The 19,699-nt window shown below is 41.3% G+C and overlaps 1 protein-coding gene across 21 annotated transcripts in view; it reads left to right on the forward strand.

The window, feature by feature from the left end:
• Positions 1-3,391: 3,391 nt before the first annotated feature.
• The window catches only part of FNBP1 (formin binding protein 1), a 120,879-nt gene continuing 104,571 nt past the window's right edge, over positions 3,392-19,699 (forward strand). For 5 of the 21 annotated variants that reach the window (XM_075185198.1, XM_075185200.1, XM_075185206.1 and 2 more), the window contains exon 1: positions 3,394-3,924. In XM_075185198.1, the coding sequence (XP_075041299.1) occupies positions 3,901-3,924 (24 nt within the window). In that variant the 5' untranslated portion in view covers positions 3,394-3,900. Of the gene's footprint in view, positions 3,925-19,699 lie in introns of all 21 variants that reach the window. The other 16 variants (XM_075185207.1, XM_075185209.1, XM_075185210.1 and 13 more) reach the window with 6 other exon arrangements.

Raw genomic sequence — 19,699 nt, forward strand, 5'->3', positions numbered from 1 at the left:
ACTGCTATGATCTGTGCTGGAGGAGTTTGAATCTATGTCCATTGTAACCGCTATGATCTGTGCTGGAGGAGTTTGAATCTATGTCCATTGTAACCGCTATGATCTGTGCTGGAGGAGTTTGAATCTATGTCCATTGTAACCGCTATGATCTGTGCTGGAGGAGTTTGAATCTATGTCCATTGTAACTGCTATGATCTGTGCTGGAGGAGTTTGAATCTATGTCCATTGTAACTGCTATGATCTGTGCTGGAGGAGTTTGAATCTATGTCCATTGTAACTGCTATGATCTGTGCTGGAGGAGTTTGAATCTATGTCCATTGTAACCGCTATGATCTGTGCTGGAGGAGTTTGGCGTCTGAACCTCTGTCCATTGTAACAGTTATGATATGTGCAGGAGGAGAAGGCATTGGAAAATAAAAACTGTTTATTTTTGCTATGAGATGGACTGGCGCTCAACATTTATTTTACTTTTCATTGCACTAGTGACCACTCCAAGTTCATTGTGTTTAGTATTCAGAGGACCCTCTGGTTGCGGCTTCCACACCCATGTTATAGCCGAAGTAGAAGAGGAGGGCAACAGCGAGCAGCTATCACATGACAACATGGTTTCCAAGTGACCGGACAGAACCAGTACCTGAGGAGTTCCACATTGTGACCACAAACAAAGTGCTACAATTGCTAAAATATATTTTTGTATTTCAGATGACTGTTGTACTGGTGGAACAAATTGGTGTAGCAAATCAGTCAGTAGCTCATGTTCCCTGGACATAGGCACATCTCAATAAACGCCATCCATGGAGCAGAAATAGCACAGCCGACCTAGCACAGTAGATCTCTTCCTAGGAGGTTAATAGTAGAATTAGGACTTGGTAAAAAAGTATAATGATCACAGATGGCCCCAATGGTTGAGAGACAGAAATTATAATAAATTTTGCAACTACCTTTTTCTTAAACTGGCCCAAACAATGACCAGCAATACTTCCTAATGGAAGTGGTTTTGTCTGCCATCCAACTGCAATTATGTGCAACTGGTTTAAGAACTTAGGTTGCGGTCCCAGTACAAAAGGATTAGTCACTGTTGTTTAGCTATTACTAGCATTCTGGATACCTGAATGCTGTTCAGATGTCTGTTTGATTTTATCGAAGTAATCTGTGGGTAGTTCCGTTATGTTCTGAATGATGGATTTTAGACATTTCAGTATCCCTAGGACAAACATTTGGAATAAAATTCAAAAGATTTTGTCTATGCAGTGGCAAACGCATGATTTGTAGAGGGGGGTTTCCACATCATGCCGCCAGTGGGCGTGACAAGCATGCATGGGGGCGTGGCTATAATATTAGACAGTGCTTGGCTGCTCTCCAACTCTTTCTATCCCCATAATATACATGGGCAATGCTGCGTGCACTGCTGTTAGGTGCACACAGCTCTCCCTTTTCAAGCAGAGCCGTAAGAAGCGGGGGCAGGGTCCAGCCACCTCAATTATACAGTGCCCCAGGCTTGGAGGGGGGTTTCCAGGCACTAGGAAACCCCCCTTGGTTTGCCTATGCTATGGCTGGTATTTGATCATTAGGCCATCTTCCCTGTCATATCATCTAACTTCACCCAGCCCTTAAGATATTCTCAGTTGGAGGGTCTTTGTGTGTTGTGGTGTAGTCAGCACTATTAACCATATGATACATCTGTAGAGGGGGTAAGACGTTGCCTGGCACTCCTTAAATTTCTCTAATTCCTTCTTAAATGCATTCTTCTCTCTCTTCTGAAACAACTCTAGACTTCTTCATTTGACTATTCCAGCCTTATATTAACTGGCATCCGCTTCCTGTTGCCAGTTCATATAATGTTTCCATTGAGTAGAAGATATTCTGATCCTCTTTTTATCAATGCTCAGCTGAGATTTTTTTTAATCTACTCAAATCAATACTCAGGAAGCTATAACATTGATTCCCCTTTTGTTAATTTGTTCCAATTTTCTAAATATTTGCAAGCCTCTCAACCATACTGCGTGCATAGGAGGAGGTTGGTGTAAATACTTAATTCACACTTTCAATCACATAAAGAATAGAAATTCCTGCAGTTTTCACTGAAGGGACAAAAAGGTTGAATCAAAATGAGTCCAGTTTTTTTAGGGGGGTCAGGATGATGCAATTTGCTGTGAATCGCGTCACTAAGCACCACCCCCACTTTACTAAGGAAGTGTGCAGGATGCGTGAGGTTGCACTGCTCTCCTGAGAGTTCGGGAGAACTGCCAGAAATTTGGGAGACTCCCGGGATTATTCTGGGAGAGTAGACAACTATGATCCTACTTACACCTTTGCGATCAAAGTTTGTCCACAGACTCACGGCTTCGGGGCTGTTACATACAATGTTAAGTCCCTCCACTCAATTCTCAAAGGTTCCTGATGTTGGAATGACGTTGTTTATGGGCCTTTTGTACAAAGTAAGAACATTTGCAAGAATAGTAAATACACATCTCACTGAGATGATTTGAGGTACATCTGAGTTTGCTCACTTTAAGTCCCACACTAAGTAAGCACTTTTTTTTAACTAAACACATTGAAAGACCTTTCTCAGTTCACACAATCATTCATTCATCACCTCTTAACTAGTCATCATCAGCCCTATACCCAGGGGCTGGGGGAAGGGGGCATCTGCCCCATGGCCGGTATCATAGTGGGTTTCCTTGAGCTGGGTCACCTGCATTTTTTTTCTTTAAAATGTTCCAAATTGGATGCTGAGCAGAGTCTCGCCCTCTGGGCTAAATTTTTCCAGCCCTCCCCTGCCTATATTGTATAGAGTATAATAACAAAGATCACCACAAACTAATACAAACACAACAATACCAAAACTATAACGTAAGAGTAAAATAGTAACATCCTTAAACTGTAAATGGGCATGGCCTTGAGTAAATGTGGGCATAGATGGGCAGATCAGGCGTTGGGGGCACAATGAGTGGCTGGCAGAACATGCTGCAAATTGTAGTTCCACAAAAATTAGAGAGCCGCACCTGATATGAATAAATGACAGGAGGACGGGTAGAAATGAGGGAATTTTGGGGAGATATTAATGCATCATTTATCAATCAGTGAAAATACATTATAAGCTGATAAAGCGCAGAGCCACCAGGGGGCGCAGTGTCACTGTGAAACTGGTCCTCATACTTTGACACGCCCATTTTAGTGCCCTGGCTGCGTCCCAAGCCTCGTCTAAGCAGCGTGGACTCCGCCCCCTTAGAGGTGATTGGTTCTCCTGAAAGATCTCCAATTAACCGTTATTCTGAGGTACGCGTTCCCGAGCTGTCAAACGAGGCCCCTCCCTTCCCAACTGCAGACACGCCCCTGGATTAGTGTGGGCCACGCCCACAGTAATTACCATACTAGACAAGAGGGCGGCCGCTAGTCTCTGTGCTCGGCAGAGGAGACCGAGGTTCCCCGGACCTGTCTGCGGTACGTGAGAGACCACGGCCGCTCTCAAGCTCCTCCTAAAATGTCTGATACCAGCGTTCCACGCCCCCTGACTGTGACTCCACCCCCTTACTAGAGCACCGGCGGCCCCCGCCCACTAGAGGTGGCACGCGCATCTGTCTCCGCCGCGGCCGAACAACCCCCTCAGTGCGCGCTCCCGCGGCGCCTCCCGCACAGTGCGCGCTCCCGCGGTGCCTCCCGCACTGGCCGCGCTCCCATCCGTCCGCCCGTCAGGAGATGACACCGTGACACCCGGAGACACCCGGACACCAGGACGTGCGCCCGAAGCCCCTGTGATACCACAACGCCAGGACTTACACCCGAGTCACCCGGCAGCCGGGTACAACAGCCTGAGAGGGCAGGGCTCGGGCACCCTCTCCGGGAGACACTGTCCGTTATACTGCAGTGGGCGAGGGTCCCCGCCGCCCCCGGGACATCATGAGCTGGGGCACGGAGCTCTGGGTGAGTGCCCCCGGGTGATAGTGTCCCCTGTAATATATACCCCCATGTTACCATACTGTCTATTATATACTACACTGTCTATTATATACCACACTGCTTATTATATACCTATTATATACCTATTATATACCACACTGCTTATTATATACCTATTACATACCACAGTGCTTATTATATACCTCTTTTATACCTATTATATACCACACTGCTTGTTATATACCTATTATATACCACACTGCCTGTTATATACCTATTATATACCACACTGCCTGTTATATACCTATTATATACCACACTGCCTGTTATATACCTATTATATACCACACTGCCTGTTATATACCTATTATATACCACACTGCCTGTTATATACCTATTATATACCACACTGCCTGTTATATACCTATTATATACCACACTGCCTGTTATATACCTATTATATACCACACTGCCTGTTATATACCTATTATATACCACACTGCCTGTTATATACCTATTATATACCACACTGCCTTTTATATACCTATTATATACCACACTGCCTGTTATATACCTATTATATACCACACTGCCTGTTATATACCTATTATATACCACACTGCCTGTTATATACCTATTATATACCACACTGCCTGTTATATACCTATTATATACCACACTGCCTGTTATATACCTATTATATACCACACTGCTTGTTATATACCTATTATATACCACACTGCCTGTTATATACCTATTATATACCACACTGCCTTTTATATACCTATTATATACCACACTGCCTGTTATATACCTATTATATACCACACTGTCTGTTATATACCTATTATATACCACACTGTCTGTTATATACCTATTATTATATACCACACTGTCTGTTATATACCTATTATTATATACCACACTGCCTGTTATATACCTATTATTATATACCACACTGCCTGTTATATACCTATTATTATATACCACACTGCCTGTTATATACCTATTATTATATACCACACTGCCTGTTATATACCTATTATTATATACCACACTGCCTGTTATATACCTATTATTATATACCACACTGCCTGTTATATACCTATTATTATATACCACACTGCCTGTTATATACCTATTATTATATACCACACTGCCTGTTATATACCTATTATTATATACCACACTGCCTGTTATATACCTATTATTATATACCACACTGCCTGTTATATACCTATTATTATATACCACACTGCCTGTTATATACCTATTATTATATACCACACTGCCTGTTATATACCTATTATTATATACCACACTGCCTGTTATATACCTATTATTATATACCACACTGCCTGTTATATACCTATTATTATATACCACACTGCCTGATCTATTCTGTGCAGATTGTGTCCTCTGTCCCTCTATATACTCTGTATTCTCTCGTATTGTCTACATAGGTAGCTCTATACGCTTTATCTATATGGTTTTATTATTCATTATCACCCTTTTTATCTATACTGCACTATTATCACCTTCTCCATGCAGCTCTCACTCAGTATTTTAGCCTCTCCCTCTGTATAGACTGCGCTCATACTCGGCCTCCCTCTGTATACACTGCGCTTATACTCGGCCTCCCTCTGTATACACTGCGCTTATACTCGGCCTCCCTCTGTATACACTGCGCTTATACTCGGCCTCCCTCTGTATACACTGCGCTTATACTCGGCCTCCCTCTGTATACACTGCGCTTATACTCGGCCTCCCTCTGTATACACTGCGCTTATACTCGGCCTCCCTCTGTATACACTGCGCTTATACTCGGCCTCCCTCTATGTATATGGTTCCTGGCCTTGACTCTTCTCTCTGTACAAAGTGTTTATTCTCATCCTTTTCCTTGATTGTCTCTACAGCACCCAGACATCTCCTCCCTAACCCGCATTCTTCCTCTGTATCTCTCTAAACAACATATTTATTTTCCTTTTTCATCTTTGCAGTGTTTGTTATCACCATTTTCTATACAGTGCTCAGTCGGACCCTGTGTTCTCTATACAGCTCTTACTCTCATCTGTATAGGTTATAATCTCCCTCTCTTAGTGCTCAATCTCGTTTTACTCTATGCTGCTCCCAGTATAATTCTCTCTCCCTCTACAAGTGTCTGTCACCCATCACCACTACATGTCCAGTTGTCCATCAGCGTGGCACCAATATGTAATAGCCCCTCCTCACTGTTATAATGTTCTGTCTCTTACCTAGTGCATAAATAAAGATTGCCTAAGGCAAATATATAAACAACACATTTCTTTATACTGTCAGTTGTCGTATTTTGACATATTATGTTTATCATTTCTGCAACATCATTCTCTACAATAAAATAACTATCGCGTCACTAGATTTTGCCTTAAATTTGTCTTGCCCCCCAGTTTATCGTTATCTCCTGGAGGACTCTAATGTGTATTTCAGTAACTGGCATTCCAGTAGCAAAATAACTTCTCTAGCACCTCACAAATGTGCCATATTCATTTTATTACCCCCCTTATCTCCCTCCTTGCACAAGTCCTCTCTACAATTTACCAATAGCATCTCTCATTCCATTACAGCTTGTTTTGCTCTTTAAAATCTCTGAGCTTGAGCAATCAAGAAGTCATAAAAATCAAATTATTAATTGGCTTTTATATCCAAACGGAGTGCACTTTCCTGTGCAGTGTGATATTTCTAGCAATGTGTTGGTAGTTATTGAAAATTGTGTTAATGTATTTTCCTGTACTGCACTACTGAGGTTTGCAGCCATTGCTGTTAAATAATTGCAGATGGACATTGTGTCTGCAGCTTATCCGTTCAGTAGGGCCCAGTGGCATGACGCCTCTCACCTCCGTGGTGTTGCTGGTTGTCAGTTTATTGGTGTGCTTCCTTATTCCTCAGTGATGTGGGTGTTTCTTACACCACTTTCAGACTGCCACCCTGGCAATATCCCGGCTATTGCCATGGGACAAATACCCGGGTAGACCGTGTTCACACTGAACACTGGTCTGCCCAGGTATCCATGGCAACATCACAAGAAGAGCTCTGATTGGCTCCTCTTGTGATGTTTGTTTGTTTTTTTTTAAAAACTTTTCGGTAGGTGTCTGTGAGACCTGGGTTTTTCAACCTGGGTCTCTCAGTTCACACTGGAGGCTACCCGGGTCGGACCCGGGAATAACCCTCCAAAAGACTCCGGTCTAATTTCGGGTCATCTGACCTGGGTAGATGCAGGGACCCCATTTCACAGTAAGCCTAGGCCCGGGTCGTCAGAGCTCGCCCCGCCAAAACCCCGGGTCTTTTAGGCCGTGTGAAAGGGGTTTAAGTGTTCTGATTAGTAGAGGACGGGTACCATAGACAGCATCCGTATATTTGGAGTCAGACAATTGATGTTCTACTGCCGTCTTTATATCATTTGCACTTTATATTAAGTATAGCTTGGTGTTTGTGTTTCATTTGCTACCCGATTTAAAATGATCAACTATGTTTTAGACACTGATTCAGTTTTAATAGCAAGATAGACTACTCCTATCTTAGATCTTCCTATTTTTCAATACCATCCAAGATTATTGAAATACAATACGGATTTAATTTATTTGTATGTTTTCAAGCTTCATATGCAAGTTGATCTTATGTGAAAAGGTTGCTTGTGATATTTTTAAACATATGGTATGTATATAAAGATGCATACCTCACTCACGAAATTAATGGACCTCTAAACCTTAAAATTTACATTTTCAGACATAAACCATGACCGTGAAACACATTAAGGGGGGGATTCAATTGACCGCGTTGTTTGTGAGAACAATGCAGCCAATTGAATTTCCCCAAAGTGTTAAGCTGATATTCGACTGCAGCTCTGTTAAAAATATTACCTCCCCCATCCGTTACAGACAGCTGAAGCTCCTCCCACAATTTTAGGAAAGCGTCCTAATGGGATCTGATGCGGGTCAACAAGCTGAGACTGCAGTCATTTGAGTTGCTGTGACATCAGCGTTGCTGTCCCTATATATGAAGTCACCAATACACACAGTGTAGTTCTGCAGGACAAGTTTGCAGGTCTGTCAGTCATTCTGTGTATGCAGTGTAAGAGAAGCCCCTAACTCCTAACATCAACCTGATACTCAGGGGTGGAGGAGAGCATGGTGGACATATTTAGTGAACAAGAACAATTCAGTTATTTAAAGTATATTATTCAGTTCAAGCTGTGACATATCGTAAAGTTAAATAGGGGCTTCAACTCTTTCTTGCAGCATTGTGGTGGGGTATCATGCTGTTTTGGAGCACTTAGACAGGTCAGAGTGATATTAAATTGTGCGAGAATGACTACCTGCTAATTGTGTCCTTCAGACAAAGGATGTACATCCGCTTTGTTCCCGTATAAAAATGAATAAACCTGTTGACAGTTTGATGTGTAAGGAAAGTATGCTCGATGGTGATCTGCAGAGCACATGTATGTTGTATGATGGTGATCAGATGATTTGGGGCATCAGTAGGGATGTTAGTGACAGGATATGTTCTATAGTCATGTAGCATGAATAATGTCAGAGAAAGTACAGATGAAAGCAGAGTCTAGATTTGTGGACCTGGGGCTAGATTCACTAAACTGCGGGTTTGAAAAAGTGGAGATGTTGCCTATAGCAACCAATCATATTCTAGTTATCATTTATTTAGTACCTTCTACAAAATGACAGCTAGAATCTGATTGGTTGGTATTGGCAACATCTCCACTTTTTCAAACCCGCAGTTTAGTAAATCTAGCCCCCGATGTCAATCACATACAAGGTCCTAAAACATATATGGAATGGAGACAATCTTGTAGTTGGTTGGTGCTGGTATGTCAGTATAAGTAGCCAGGGAAGTGATTGTCCCATTGAACTGGAAAGTATATATACTTATTGGCATTCACAGTAGCTCTTTAAGCGTTAGGGCTACCTGTGTTCTCGATTTTGCTGTTAATAGACATTTATATTATAAATTGTGCTGGTTCACATTCACACCAAGGGTGCATATTCGAGAACCAGAATATCATATTCATTTAGGCTAACTTAAGTCATTCAGATAACTGACCTAATAACTGAACTTTAAACTGTACACTGAATATAGTATTTCAATGTATACGAATGTCCGTGGTTATCTGATGATGTGATTGTGCTTTAACTGTCCTGCAATACCTGTTCAGATAAGTTTTTGTTGCTTTCTATATGTTAACCTGTTTCTTTAACTAGTGTCTTCAGGCCAGTAAAATGTCAAAAGCAGTTCCTCTTATTAAAGGAGAACTAAGTTTAAAAAAGAAGCTGGTTGTAATTGCAAATAAAACATCTTAGAATTCTAAATATGTGAGATCAGAATGGTTCCATTGGAAAATTGTGTTTTTTGTTTTTTTGCTCTTTATTTAAGTTTTTTTTTTTTTTTTTACTAAGCCCTGTTTTTGAAAACTGCAAGAAGCCACCTAAAAGGGGATTAATACATTGGATGTTATTTGACTATTTCATCCAGACATATACAAGGGTAATGTTTGCTAACACAGTTGCATTGCTGACAGCAGTGCCCAGATGTCATATCTGTAGCCATTGTCTATCTAGGTTTGGGGTATGACATTTGTCCTCTGGCTTCCAGGGGAAGCCGTGAACCTCCAAGTTTGGCCTTTCTAAACCGTGTGTCCCTCCCTGCTCATTGTAGCACCCTCAGTAATATTTATGGGGTCCCAGCATTGTACTAATATAGAAATGTATTTTAAGATGGACATAACCTTACATCATCATCATCACCATTTATTTATATAGCACCACTGATTCCGCAGCGCTGTACAGAGAACTCACTCACATCAGTCCCTGCCCCTTTGGAGCTTACAGTCTAAATTCCCTAACACACACACAGACAGTGAGAGAGAGACTAGGGTCAATTTTGATAGCAGCCAATTAACCTACCAGTATGTTTTTGGAGTGTGGAAGGGAACCGAAGCACCCAGAGGAAACCCACGCAAACACGGGGAGAACATACAAACTCCACACAGATAAGGCCATGGTCGGGATTTGAACTCATGACCCCAGTGCTGTGAGGCAGAAGTGCTACCCACTGAGCCATCAGATTAAGTGAGACAGCGATCTGCACGCAGCAAACTAACATGATTACTTATAATTACATATAATCTTGTAATCTCATATCTGCCGTAAAGACACCAACTTTTTCTCATACTTGTGAGTGATACATGATGCTTTCTGTTACATATATGTTCATATTTTGGATTTAATGACTATATAATTATAAGTGTTAGCAGATAGCTGTTTCTATTCCAGGCACACAAGCCATACGTAGCATTAGCTGCGAGCGGCCAAAATACAGCCACAGGCATCTTCTTCATTTGTATCTCATAAGGTACCGGCACCAATATGGAAGGTTGATGGGGGATGGTTTATTGAATTTTCACTGTTTTCCCATGCAGTCCCCTTGTTCCCTATTGCCTTTCGATTGACTCATTTACCTGTGTTTTTGTTTTGTTATTGGCCATTGCTCATTTTATATACCACAAAATGTCACAGATAAATAATTTTGTTGCTGTACAGTATTTTTTTTTTTTTGTAGTGTTTGCAGTAATTCATGTTTTAGTAATGCAGTGTTCTCAATTGGAAACTGTTCGGTGTTGTTCCTTTATTTTACTTGTAAGTTTTAGGTGTTTTTAGACATTCTCCTCATTTTATACTTTCCCAGATTATACACCACTTGTTCCCAGTCCCTTGAAAAATGTACTGTAAAATGGGGGGTTGACGGTAGTGTATTTTTTGTTTGTTTATGTGTAGTTGAGACCTGACCAAAAACTTTGGGTTTTTTAAATGTATTCTTCCATTTGTTGGGCTGAGGGTCAAGAACGGCCCAGATGAGAGCTTGTAGAATTACTTATTATCTGTACTCGCACAGGGGCCTCCTTATTGGTGATGTGACCACAAGAAACGCCACCATTGCCCAGTGGTCCTCATTCTTCTGCCAAAATTCTACTTGCTGTCCTGTACAAGGGGTGTGAGGCACTTCTGCCTCACAGCGCCGGGGTCATTAGTTCAATTCCCGACCATGGCCTTATCTGTGTGGAGTTTGTATGTTCTCCCCGTGTTTGCGTGGGTTTCCTCCGGGTGCTCTGGTTTCCTCCTACACTCCAAAACCATACTGGTAGGTAACTTGGCTGCTATCAAAATTGACCCTAGTCTCTGTCTTTCTGTGTGTTTGTGTATGTTAGGGAATTTAGACTGTAAGCTCCAATGGAGCAGGGACTGATGAGTTCTCTGTACAGCGCTGTGGAATCAGCCACCCTATATAAATAAATTACATTATGTACATAGTTAATGCAGTATCAGTTATTATTATTTATTGGTTTTCCTTCCAAATTGTCCATCATTTGGCCCTTTATGTAGCCTAGGATATGTATACCTTCCCCATGGGCTCCTCAGAGTGTCTGGATGGCTCCGACCAGTATATTATAATTACTGATACTAACTTTTCCTGCATCGTGGTGCTGGTGACTGTATAATGTGTTTGAGTCTGTGACTGTCTGCAGCCTGTCCCATGTGCACCATGTTTGACATTCACATTCTGTTGAGTTATGTGATAGAGTTGGGAATGAGTAAAAGAGAAAGTACAGTGTATTTTCCCTATAGAGGTGCCCTTTACGGTAAATCTCTGATGAATAATACAGAGATGAATGGTGGGGACATGTTCCAGCAGAGTTCAGTGTAGAAGACCCTAAAACCGAGTCTTCCTAAAATTCAAGCACTCCATGTAAATAGCAAAACGTCAGTCAGAGTTTATCATCATCGTTCTTTGGTGTAATTATATATTTTTAAATAGCGTGTTAAGCTGCTTTTAAGCATTGATATCAAAGGCTGTGTATTACTGAGCTAAATAGCATGATATAACTGGAGTGTTTATACTAATTATGGCCACAGTATCCTCTTGTCATGTTAGGAGGTAGGTGTGTCTCTAACAGAGCAGACAGTGACTGACTGACAGGCTTGTGGATTCATACTCGAGGGCAGGTCCAATGATATCGCCTGTTGAAGCTGTAAAGTCAGCAGAGTGGAGCTACTCTCAGCTGCAGCCTACTCTCAAATCGGGTCCTTATTCTGTTCAGCTCACAAAACTTTTCTCCTCTTATTCAGTCCTTGACCTGCCAAAGTTGCCTTTCCTTGCAGTTCACTGCACTGCAAGGAGGGACCATCCATCAGCTAAATGTAAGTTTTTTTTTTTAGGGTCTTTTACATCCTCCTAGCACCTTTCTGTTGCTTTTACCCTTCCCTCTATTGGCCTTTCTGACACTGGTTCTACCTCTCCAACCACTCCTCTGTCTGTACCTGTGGCCCATCTTCTTACTCTTTCCATTGAGGTCCCTCAAGGCTCTGTCCTCACCCTCTGCTCCTCTTACTGTACACCTCCTCTATTGGAGAACTAATCAGCTCTTTCGGACTCCAGTACCAGTTATAAGCTGATGAGCCTCAAATCTAATGATCTTCCCCTTGTCTCTCCTATCTTGTGTGTATTTCCGCCTAATGCTCCTCATCTTCCCTTTTCTACAGTCTCCGTCCACACCCACATCTCTTACGCTGGCAATACTACAATCTCCTCTGTTGCTCAAGTCCACTGCCTTGGTGTCACTCTCCCAGGTCTGTTCCTTCCACCTTTACAACATGACCCTTTCTCACCCTAGAAGCCTCCACTCACTCACATGCAACATTATACATCTATATTTTCTTATTCACTCCCTCCTGCCATCTCCGTTCTGCAACCAACCTGCACCTTGACTCACCAGTGGTTACCACCTCCTACTTCCACGCTGCTCTCCCACACTTAATAAAACTCTCCACTAGTGGCATATTTACTGAACTGCGGGTTTGAAAAAGTGGAGGTGTTGCCTATAGCAACCAATCAGATTCTAGCTGTCAATTTTTAGAATACATTAAGTAATTGAAAGCTAGAATCTGATTGGCTGCTTTTGGCGTATCTCCACTTTTTCAAACCCGCACTTTTGTAAATATACCCTCTAATCTTCAAAGTTTTAAATGCTCCCTAAAGGACCATCTCATCATCAAAGCTTACCATTCTCCCGTGCCCTGGCCTGCACCTACACTGCGTGTTGTACCCTGTCCTCTTATTTCAGCTTCGACCAGTCCCATTTTCTTGTAAGCTCTTAGGATTAAGGCCCTTTTCCTCCTGTCTTCTTGTCCATTCCGGTGCCTTCAAGATATGCTTCCTTGTATTTGCTTCTTGTATGTTTTATTTTATGCTTTATGATTGTTTAGTATTTTGTTATTTAGTTCAGTATTTTGCTTACTGTTTAACTATGTTTTATGTACAATGATTAGTTCCCCCCCTGTACGGCTCTGCAGTATACTATGGAGCCCAATAGTTGATGATGGCTGCGCTGGGACTTTAAATCTTAAGTGCGCTAGTGGCCCAATGGGGAGTGGTGCAGGAAGGGGCAGTGCTAAGGGGGTGCGCAATTGTATTTGTAGCGTCACTACATCGTTAAGAGGGGGTATTAGTCTTCACCAGTCACAAATAGTTAATTTTTGTCTATATTCTTCCTGATTCTCTTTGTTGTATATGGGTTATTGGAACTAGAGGAAAGTACAATATATGTAGGTGCTCTATACATCTACTGCTGACGGCTGGTTTGTAGCACGTGCAGTGAAGTCTTGCACCAGTATGTCACAAGTCAGCCCACACACAGCTTCCCTTTCCTATTAGAAATTGTGACCTGCTTCCTCCTGTGGCTCAGAAGTCTACATTTTACCAGATGAAACTTTTTTAAAGTAGCAAATACTTATCTATTATGTTAATAATGAGTATACATTTTTATATCAACTTTTTCTGTTGACAATCCACATCCAATTACTGCATTTTTTTATAAGCAGCAGGTCATGAATAGCTCTACGCACATATAGATACTTGTGTATTAAAAATAGGATAGCTTCTCATGTGCTCATTCCCATTATTAAGCTCTCAAATGTAATGCAGGGTTTAGAATGTCAGATGCGACGTGAACCATTAGTTGTACATTGACGTGCACTACAGCAGATTGATTTGGTAAAAGTGCATTGCAAGGACATCGCATTAAAAAAAAAAGCATCGCTAAAACACGTCTAAAATGTTTGTTTTCATGTGGGTTTACCTATTTTACCAGCGTATATGTGTGAACGAGTCCTATCAGATTCTCACAAGTCCTTGCAAGACTTGTGATTGGACAGGCCAGGAAACTTGTACGCCGCATTGTAAAGAACACGGGTTTGTCTTGTGATTTTTGATAACGATATAAACATTTTTGTAATTGACTTGGTAGGAGCCAGCGGTATGAGATTTGATCAAGGTGAAAAGTCAACTTTAATTGCAGATAAAGCTGCATTTATTCTGTAGTTAGCCGCTGACTGTTGAAGTACTGACTATTACCCTTGCGCGCATTGAAACTATAAAGTGGATTTGTCACCCACCCGCGACACTTTAAGGACTCTCGTTAGGGATTTTTCTGGGTGACTGTGTGATATAAACAGAAATGCACTTTCTTTTGACCAAATCTCCAGTGACAGTGGGCAGTGGCTTCATGGTGGAACAGTCGGTAATAGAGAGTTGGTGAACCATTAGAAAGAATAAGGTGAATGAGCTTTGTCCTCGTATAGAGGTGCATTTGGTACACACTGGCATTAAAATTCTGCATTTACGATGTGTTTCTGTTGCAAGTTAAGCGCGTGTAAACAGCTGTGAAAATAAAAATGATTGTACGTATTTGCCATTTTACATTACTTGTTCCATTTCATCTTCGTCAACATTTATTTATATAGCGCCAGCACATGCCGTAGCGCTTTAACATTAATAAAACAATACTCGGTAATGCCAACAGAGAGGTAAGAGAGCCCTGCTTGCAAGCTTACAATCTATGGGTCAATGAGAGTTTGATACACAAGGGCATGTGCTACATTATATTGCACACTGGACCAGCTAGAGTGCAAAGGTTACAAAGTATTGAGTGGGCTGTGTGCTCAGTCACACAGCTATGTTGGTCAGAGGGTTGTTGTCTTGTGTTAGCTGTGTAGAGGGTGGTAATAGGGTAACCTAGGGAGATTAAGAGGGTGGTTGAGGAATATTATAAGCTTGCCTGAAGAGGTGGGTTTTCAGAGAACGTTTGAAGACTAGAGGAAAGTCTTATTTTGCGATGGAGCGAATTCTATAAAGTGGGTGCAGCCCAAAAAAAGTCCTGTAACCGGGAATGGGAGGATGTAATGAGAGTAGAAGAGAGTTGGGAGATATTTTGAGACCAGTGAGGAGATGTATGTCTGTGTAATTTTGTTGACATTTCAGTGTGTCTAACGCACGTCAAAGCAGTTAAAAACATACTCTCAATGGGAGCGCATTGTAAATGCACTGAGATGTGGGTAAGACACATTTACATATGCTTTTGGCTTGAACAAGCTAACTTCCTGTTTAATCAGATGCATGTTTAAAAAAAAAACACAGATGGAATACATTTGCAAATCTTTCTAAACTCATATTAAACACATACATAAACTATGCGGTTTATATGCATTCTTACGTGTGTTTAAAGATGCATTGTGTGTACGGAGCCTAGAACAGGTTACTGGTATCATGGCTCTTGCCATCGTTCACATCAGATACTCAGATTGGCTTCCTAATGACCTACACAAGAACACATTGAATCAACTTCTGTGGGAAACCTAACGCTCTGATTTTCTGCCGGTTGTTCTGGATCTGATCACCGCATCTCCTACCTGCACTTGTTCCCAAAGAATAAAAATATATTCAAATGTAGAATTCAATAAACAATGTTTTTCGTTATTGATTGTCTAACATACATGGGCAGTGTTAGTGTGACTTTCAATAAGAAAATGTTATACGTTAAATATTTGTATTATTAGAAGTAAATAATCAACAGCAGTGGATGCTTTCTCTTTTCTCTATCTACAAAAGCCGCTGGTCTTTGTGTGACCTATTAAACGAAAACAAAAAATGACTTGGGATATATTTCCAGCAACTGATTAAAGAATAATCCAATGGGGCAGCAGTTGTTTGCCTCCTTAAAACCCCCTTTCTTACCATCTGCCACAATTTGGAGGCATTTGCTAATACACGTTGGTTATACTTCCTCCTGGCTTCACTTCTGTAGCTTTTTTTTTTGCATAATTATATTCACTACTTCCTCTGCTGACTGGTATCCAACCACAACAAATCTCCAGAAATGTGAATGCCTGGTGCCTTTGGTTTGCTGTAAATTAATTAGGGTGTTTCCCTGGTCTTAGGAATCCTGTGGTTGTGTAAGTAATGCACAATCCAGCAGTATAGAGCTTGGCTGGTCCTGTCCAGCTGTTTCTTTATACTGCTCCGTTGTAGTGTGACTTCAGTACTGATTCCAGGTCCCTTCCACTCGGGAGCATAAGTTGGTAGTGTGACTTCGGAGCAGAAGGGATCTGGAATCTGTACTGGAGCATAAGTTGGTGGATCGGATATTTGTAATTCAGCACCTGTTGCTGATGAGTGAGATCCGTGTAACCTAACTTGTTCCACACTCTTCAACTCGTATCCACAGGTCGTAAACTATAATTGTCTCTCTAGTCAAGTATGTTAATGTGTGTGTATGTGTGTGTGTGTGTGTGTGTGTGTATGTATATATGTGTGTGTGTGTATGTATATATATATATATATATATATATATATATATTTTTCATATAAACAGTGAGTTCTGATATCATCGTTTGTGTTAATTCGGAGAAACTGTTTACTATTAGAAGTCCCTTTGGATTTCTGTGACCTGGATTAAGCACCCGGCCGACAAGTTTGTTCTTTTACACGATCATGTAGGTCATTGGTGACTTCTAATGTAGTTATAATTTACAGTATGAGGTACAACATCCCATATATAGTAAGTGGACAAAACTCGGTTGGGTAGAAATTTTGCTTTCCAGGAAACAAGTGGAATAAACTCCTCTGTAGAGCAATCTATACATAGACTCTAGGTATAGATTGCTCTACAGAGGAGTTTATTCCACTTTATACTCTAGGACCTAGAGTATAAAGTGTGTACTTTATAAAATCTATGTATTGTATAAAATCTATCCATGTATTGCACGATGTGTGTGACACATTACAAGGTGGTAGTGGAAACCTATTCAGAGGTCATGGAAAGAACAAGTGTCACAGAAGACCATTTTTATCTTTTTAATGTAATGCTTTTTCATTTTAGTTGAGTAGTTACGGCACTAATGATGTTTAAAGTGGACCTCTGGCCATGGTGCAGTAGTCAACCACTCCATACAATGTGGCTAAGCATTCCAATAGTTTCATCTTTACTTAAAGGGCCACTTAAACTTATTTTGCTATAGGTTCTAATAACATTTGCAAATATATGTAAAATTTCTAATACGTGACAGAACTTGAGATTTCTTACCTTGTATTTATGTTTTCGGGGAAGCTGTGCCATCTATTGCTCTCCGTTATCAAAAGCGTAAAGCAGAATACAGATGTGTCCTTCAATGGTTACAATCTGCACCCCCCAAATAGCGACTTTGTTACTGTGTGTTTTACAGATGGATGCTGCTATACTGATGTGGTTGTATAATGAATGTTTAATTACACGTGATGTAATTGGATATAGGCCTGTATTACGTTCGGTAAGCATCCCTTGAAAAGTCGTGGTTTTTGTTTTGTGACAGGTTGTAAGAAATATGTTGGCGTTCACCATTTTCCCTTGTCCCGCCCCTCACCCCTCCCCTTTCAGGCTGCTATTAATGATTTCTGATTCTGGACTACCATGGCAACCACAGTTACATGGCACATGATGTAGTGAGCAGAGAGGCTTTAGAACGCCTCTCTGAGCTCCGTCTGCACTGATCTATCTTCCTTCTCTGCCATCACATGTCATGCAGAGAGCCGTGAGCCGTTGTCTCACTGTGTTTGTTAGCCATTTTTGTTGGCTAAACAGAGAACTTTTGAGATGGGGATATTTTTTGTAGCAGCATAGCTAAGAAAAATGACACATCCTTAAAAGGTACTTTTGGTACTTGCTATTTACAGAACAGAAAACATCTCTCTGTGGGATTGCTGCTTTAAAATGAGGATCAAAAACTTGTCAGTTGGTGAGGGGTGCACTTTAAGGAAGCCCAAAGGTCTAGCATCCCATCATGAATGGCTGCATCAGTGAGATCATTAACTGCAGTAGTTAGTAAATATGTTGCTGCCATGGACTCCTGCATTCTGATGAAGTCGATATAGAGCAGCAGCACAGGGCAGGGAGCTGGGACAGAACGCAGCCGTATAAAAAGATGGTTTAAATAATCTACCAAAGGGAACTTCAGAAGAGGCCCCAGGCAGCACCATATGGAGGCTGGACCTGGCATATATCTGGGACCACACATGGCTAGAACGCAGTGAGACACCAGTATGAATGGGGGAACCTGAGGAGAGAGATGGTAACAGGTGATCTCATCTCTGAAGAAAGTGTTCATCATATTAGAGGGTGTTGGTCCTGTTCCTTTAAGAGCAGGTTGTAAGTAAATGCTCAGAATGCACTAAATTGACAGTTTTATTACATACTGTACAGAGATTTATGTTTGGGTTTTTTTGTGATTTAATATACGATTGAGGCTCATCTGTAATTACTCAACCAAGGACACAAATACACAGGCGCCAAGGCCAATGTAGTCAGAAGCCAATTTACCTACCACTATGTCTTTGGACTAGGGAAAGATACCTGGACACATAGTGGAGCCCCACGCAACACCCTTGGTCAAGATCAAACCCCAGTCAAGGAATCAATGCTAACCACTGTGCTAACATGTTACTAATTAGTGGCTACTATAGAATTTCCATTACTTAAATATTTTTGTCCAACTGTACCATCTCTGATGACTTATATCATCCATAACCCCTTGTATCCCTTTCATACATGTCATGCATTTGACATTTGAGTGTATGAATGGCTCTCATCTTCACCAACGATTCCTTGTCCTTCAAGGCCAGTGTAATGTAGTTACATAAACAACTGACAGAACCTTCCAAAAATGTATTGGAGGTATGCATATTAATGACGTATACACGCAAGTCAAGGGATTAACCCAGTAGTTTCGATCCTCTCCCCAGAGTATGAGTCAGAATAAGTTTCTGTGACAACCACAGAGCATCCTGTCCACATTCGCCTGTATTACAGGTAGATTCCTAAAATGTTTTGTGCGCGGTCATTTCTAACCATGATCTGTTCACAGATTTTATATAATGTAATTATGCCCAGAGCTGGAAAGTTTCACTTATGTGCGACAACTTACGTTTGTACTTCAGGTGTCCACCTACCCCCTCTGTACAGCGCTCTGGTTGCACTAAATAACACTATAATAGTGGGGAGAATCCGCGATGGCATTCTTAGATATGTTGTGGCTCTTTGGATGATGTTGAACCAACTAGCAGTGCATGCTGGTTCTTGTAGTACAACAGTGCTTTCTTAGGAATGGTTTGCTGTTTAGCTGTTGTTGAACGGACTATCCAGGTATGCTGGGACTTAGAGTAATAATAATGCAACTACTGCTTCAAATTACTGAAAAATATCCATACTTTGGGGCTAATTAAGAATTGGGTACAAATTTTGCCCAGGGGCAGAATTTGCAGGAGAGCCTGCCATGTTGCAAATGTAACCTATTTTTTTTCATGCAGGTCAAATGCTGCAAGCTCTCGCATGCTGCATGCACACAGTGGCCAGTTGTATTTTGACAGTTACAGTTTACAGTTAGACTAG

The sequence above is a fragment of the Mixophyes fleayi genome, chromosome 9 (genome assembly GCF_038048845.1).
Source record: "Mixophyes fleayi isolate aMixFle1 chromosome 9, aMixFle1.hap1, whole genome shotgun sequence".
NCBI classification, from domain to species: domain Eukaryota; kingdom Metazoa; phylum Chordata; class Amphibia; order Anura; family Limnodynastidae; genus Mixophyes; species Mixophyes fleayi.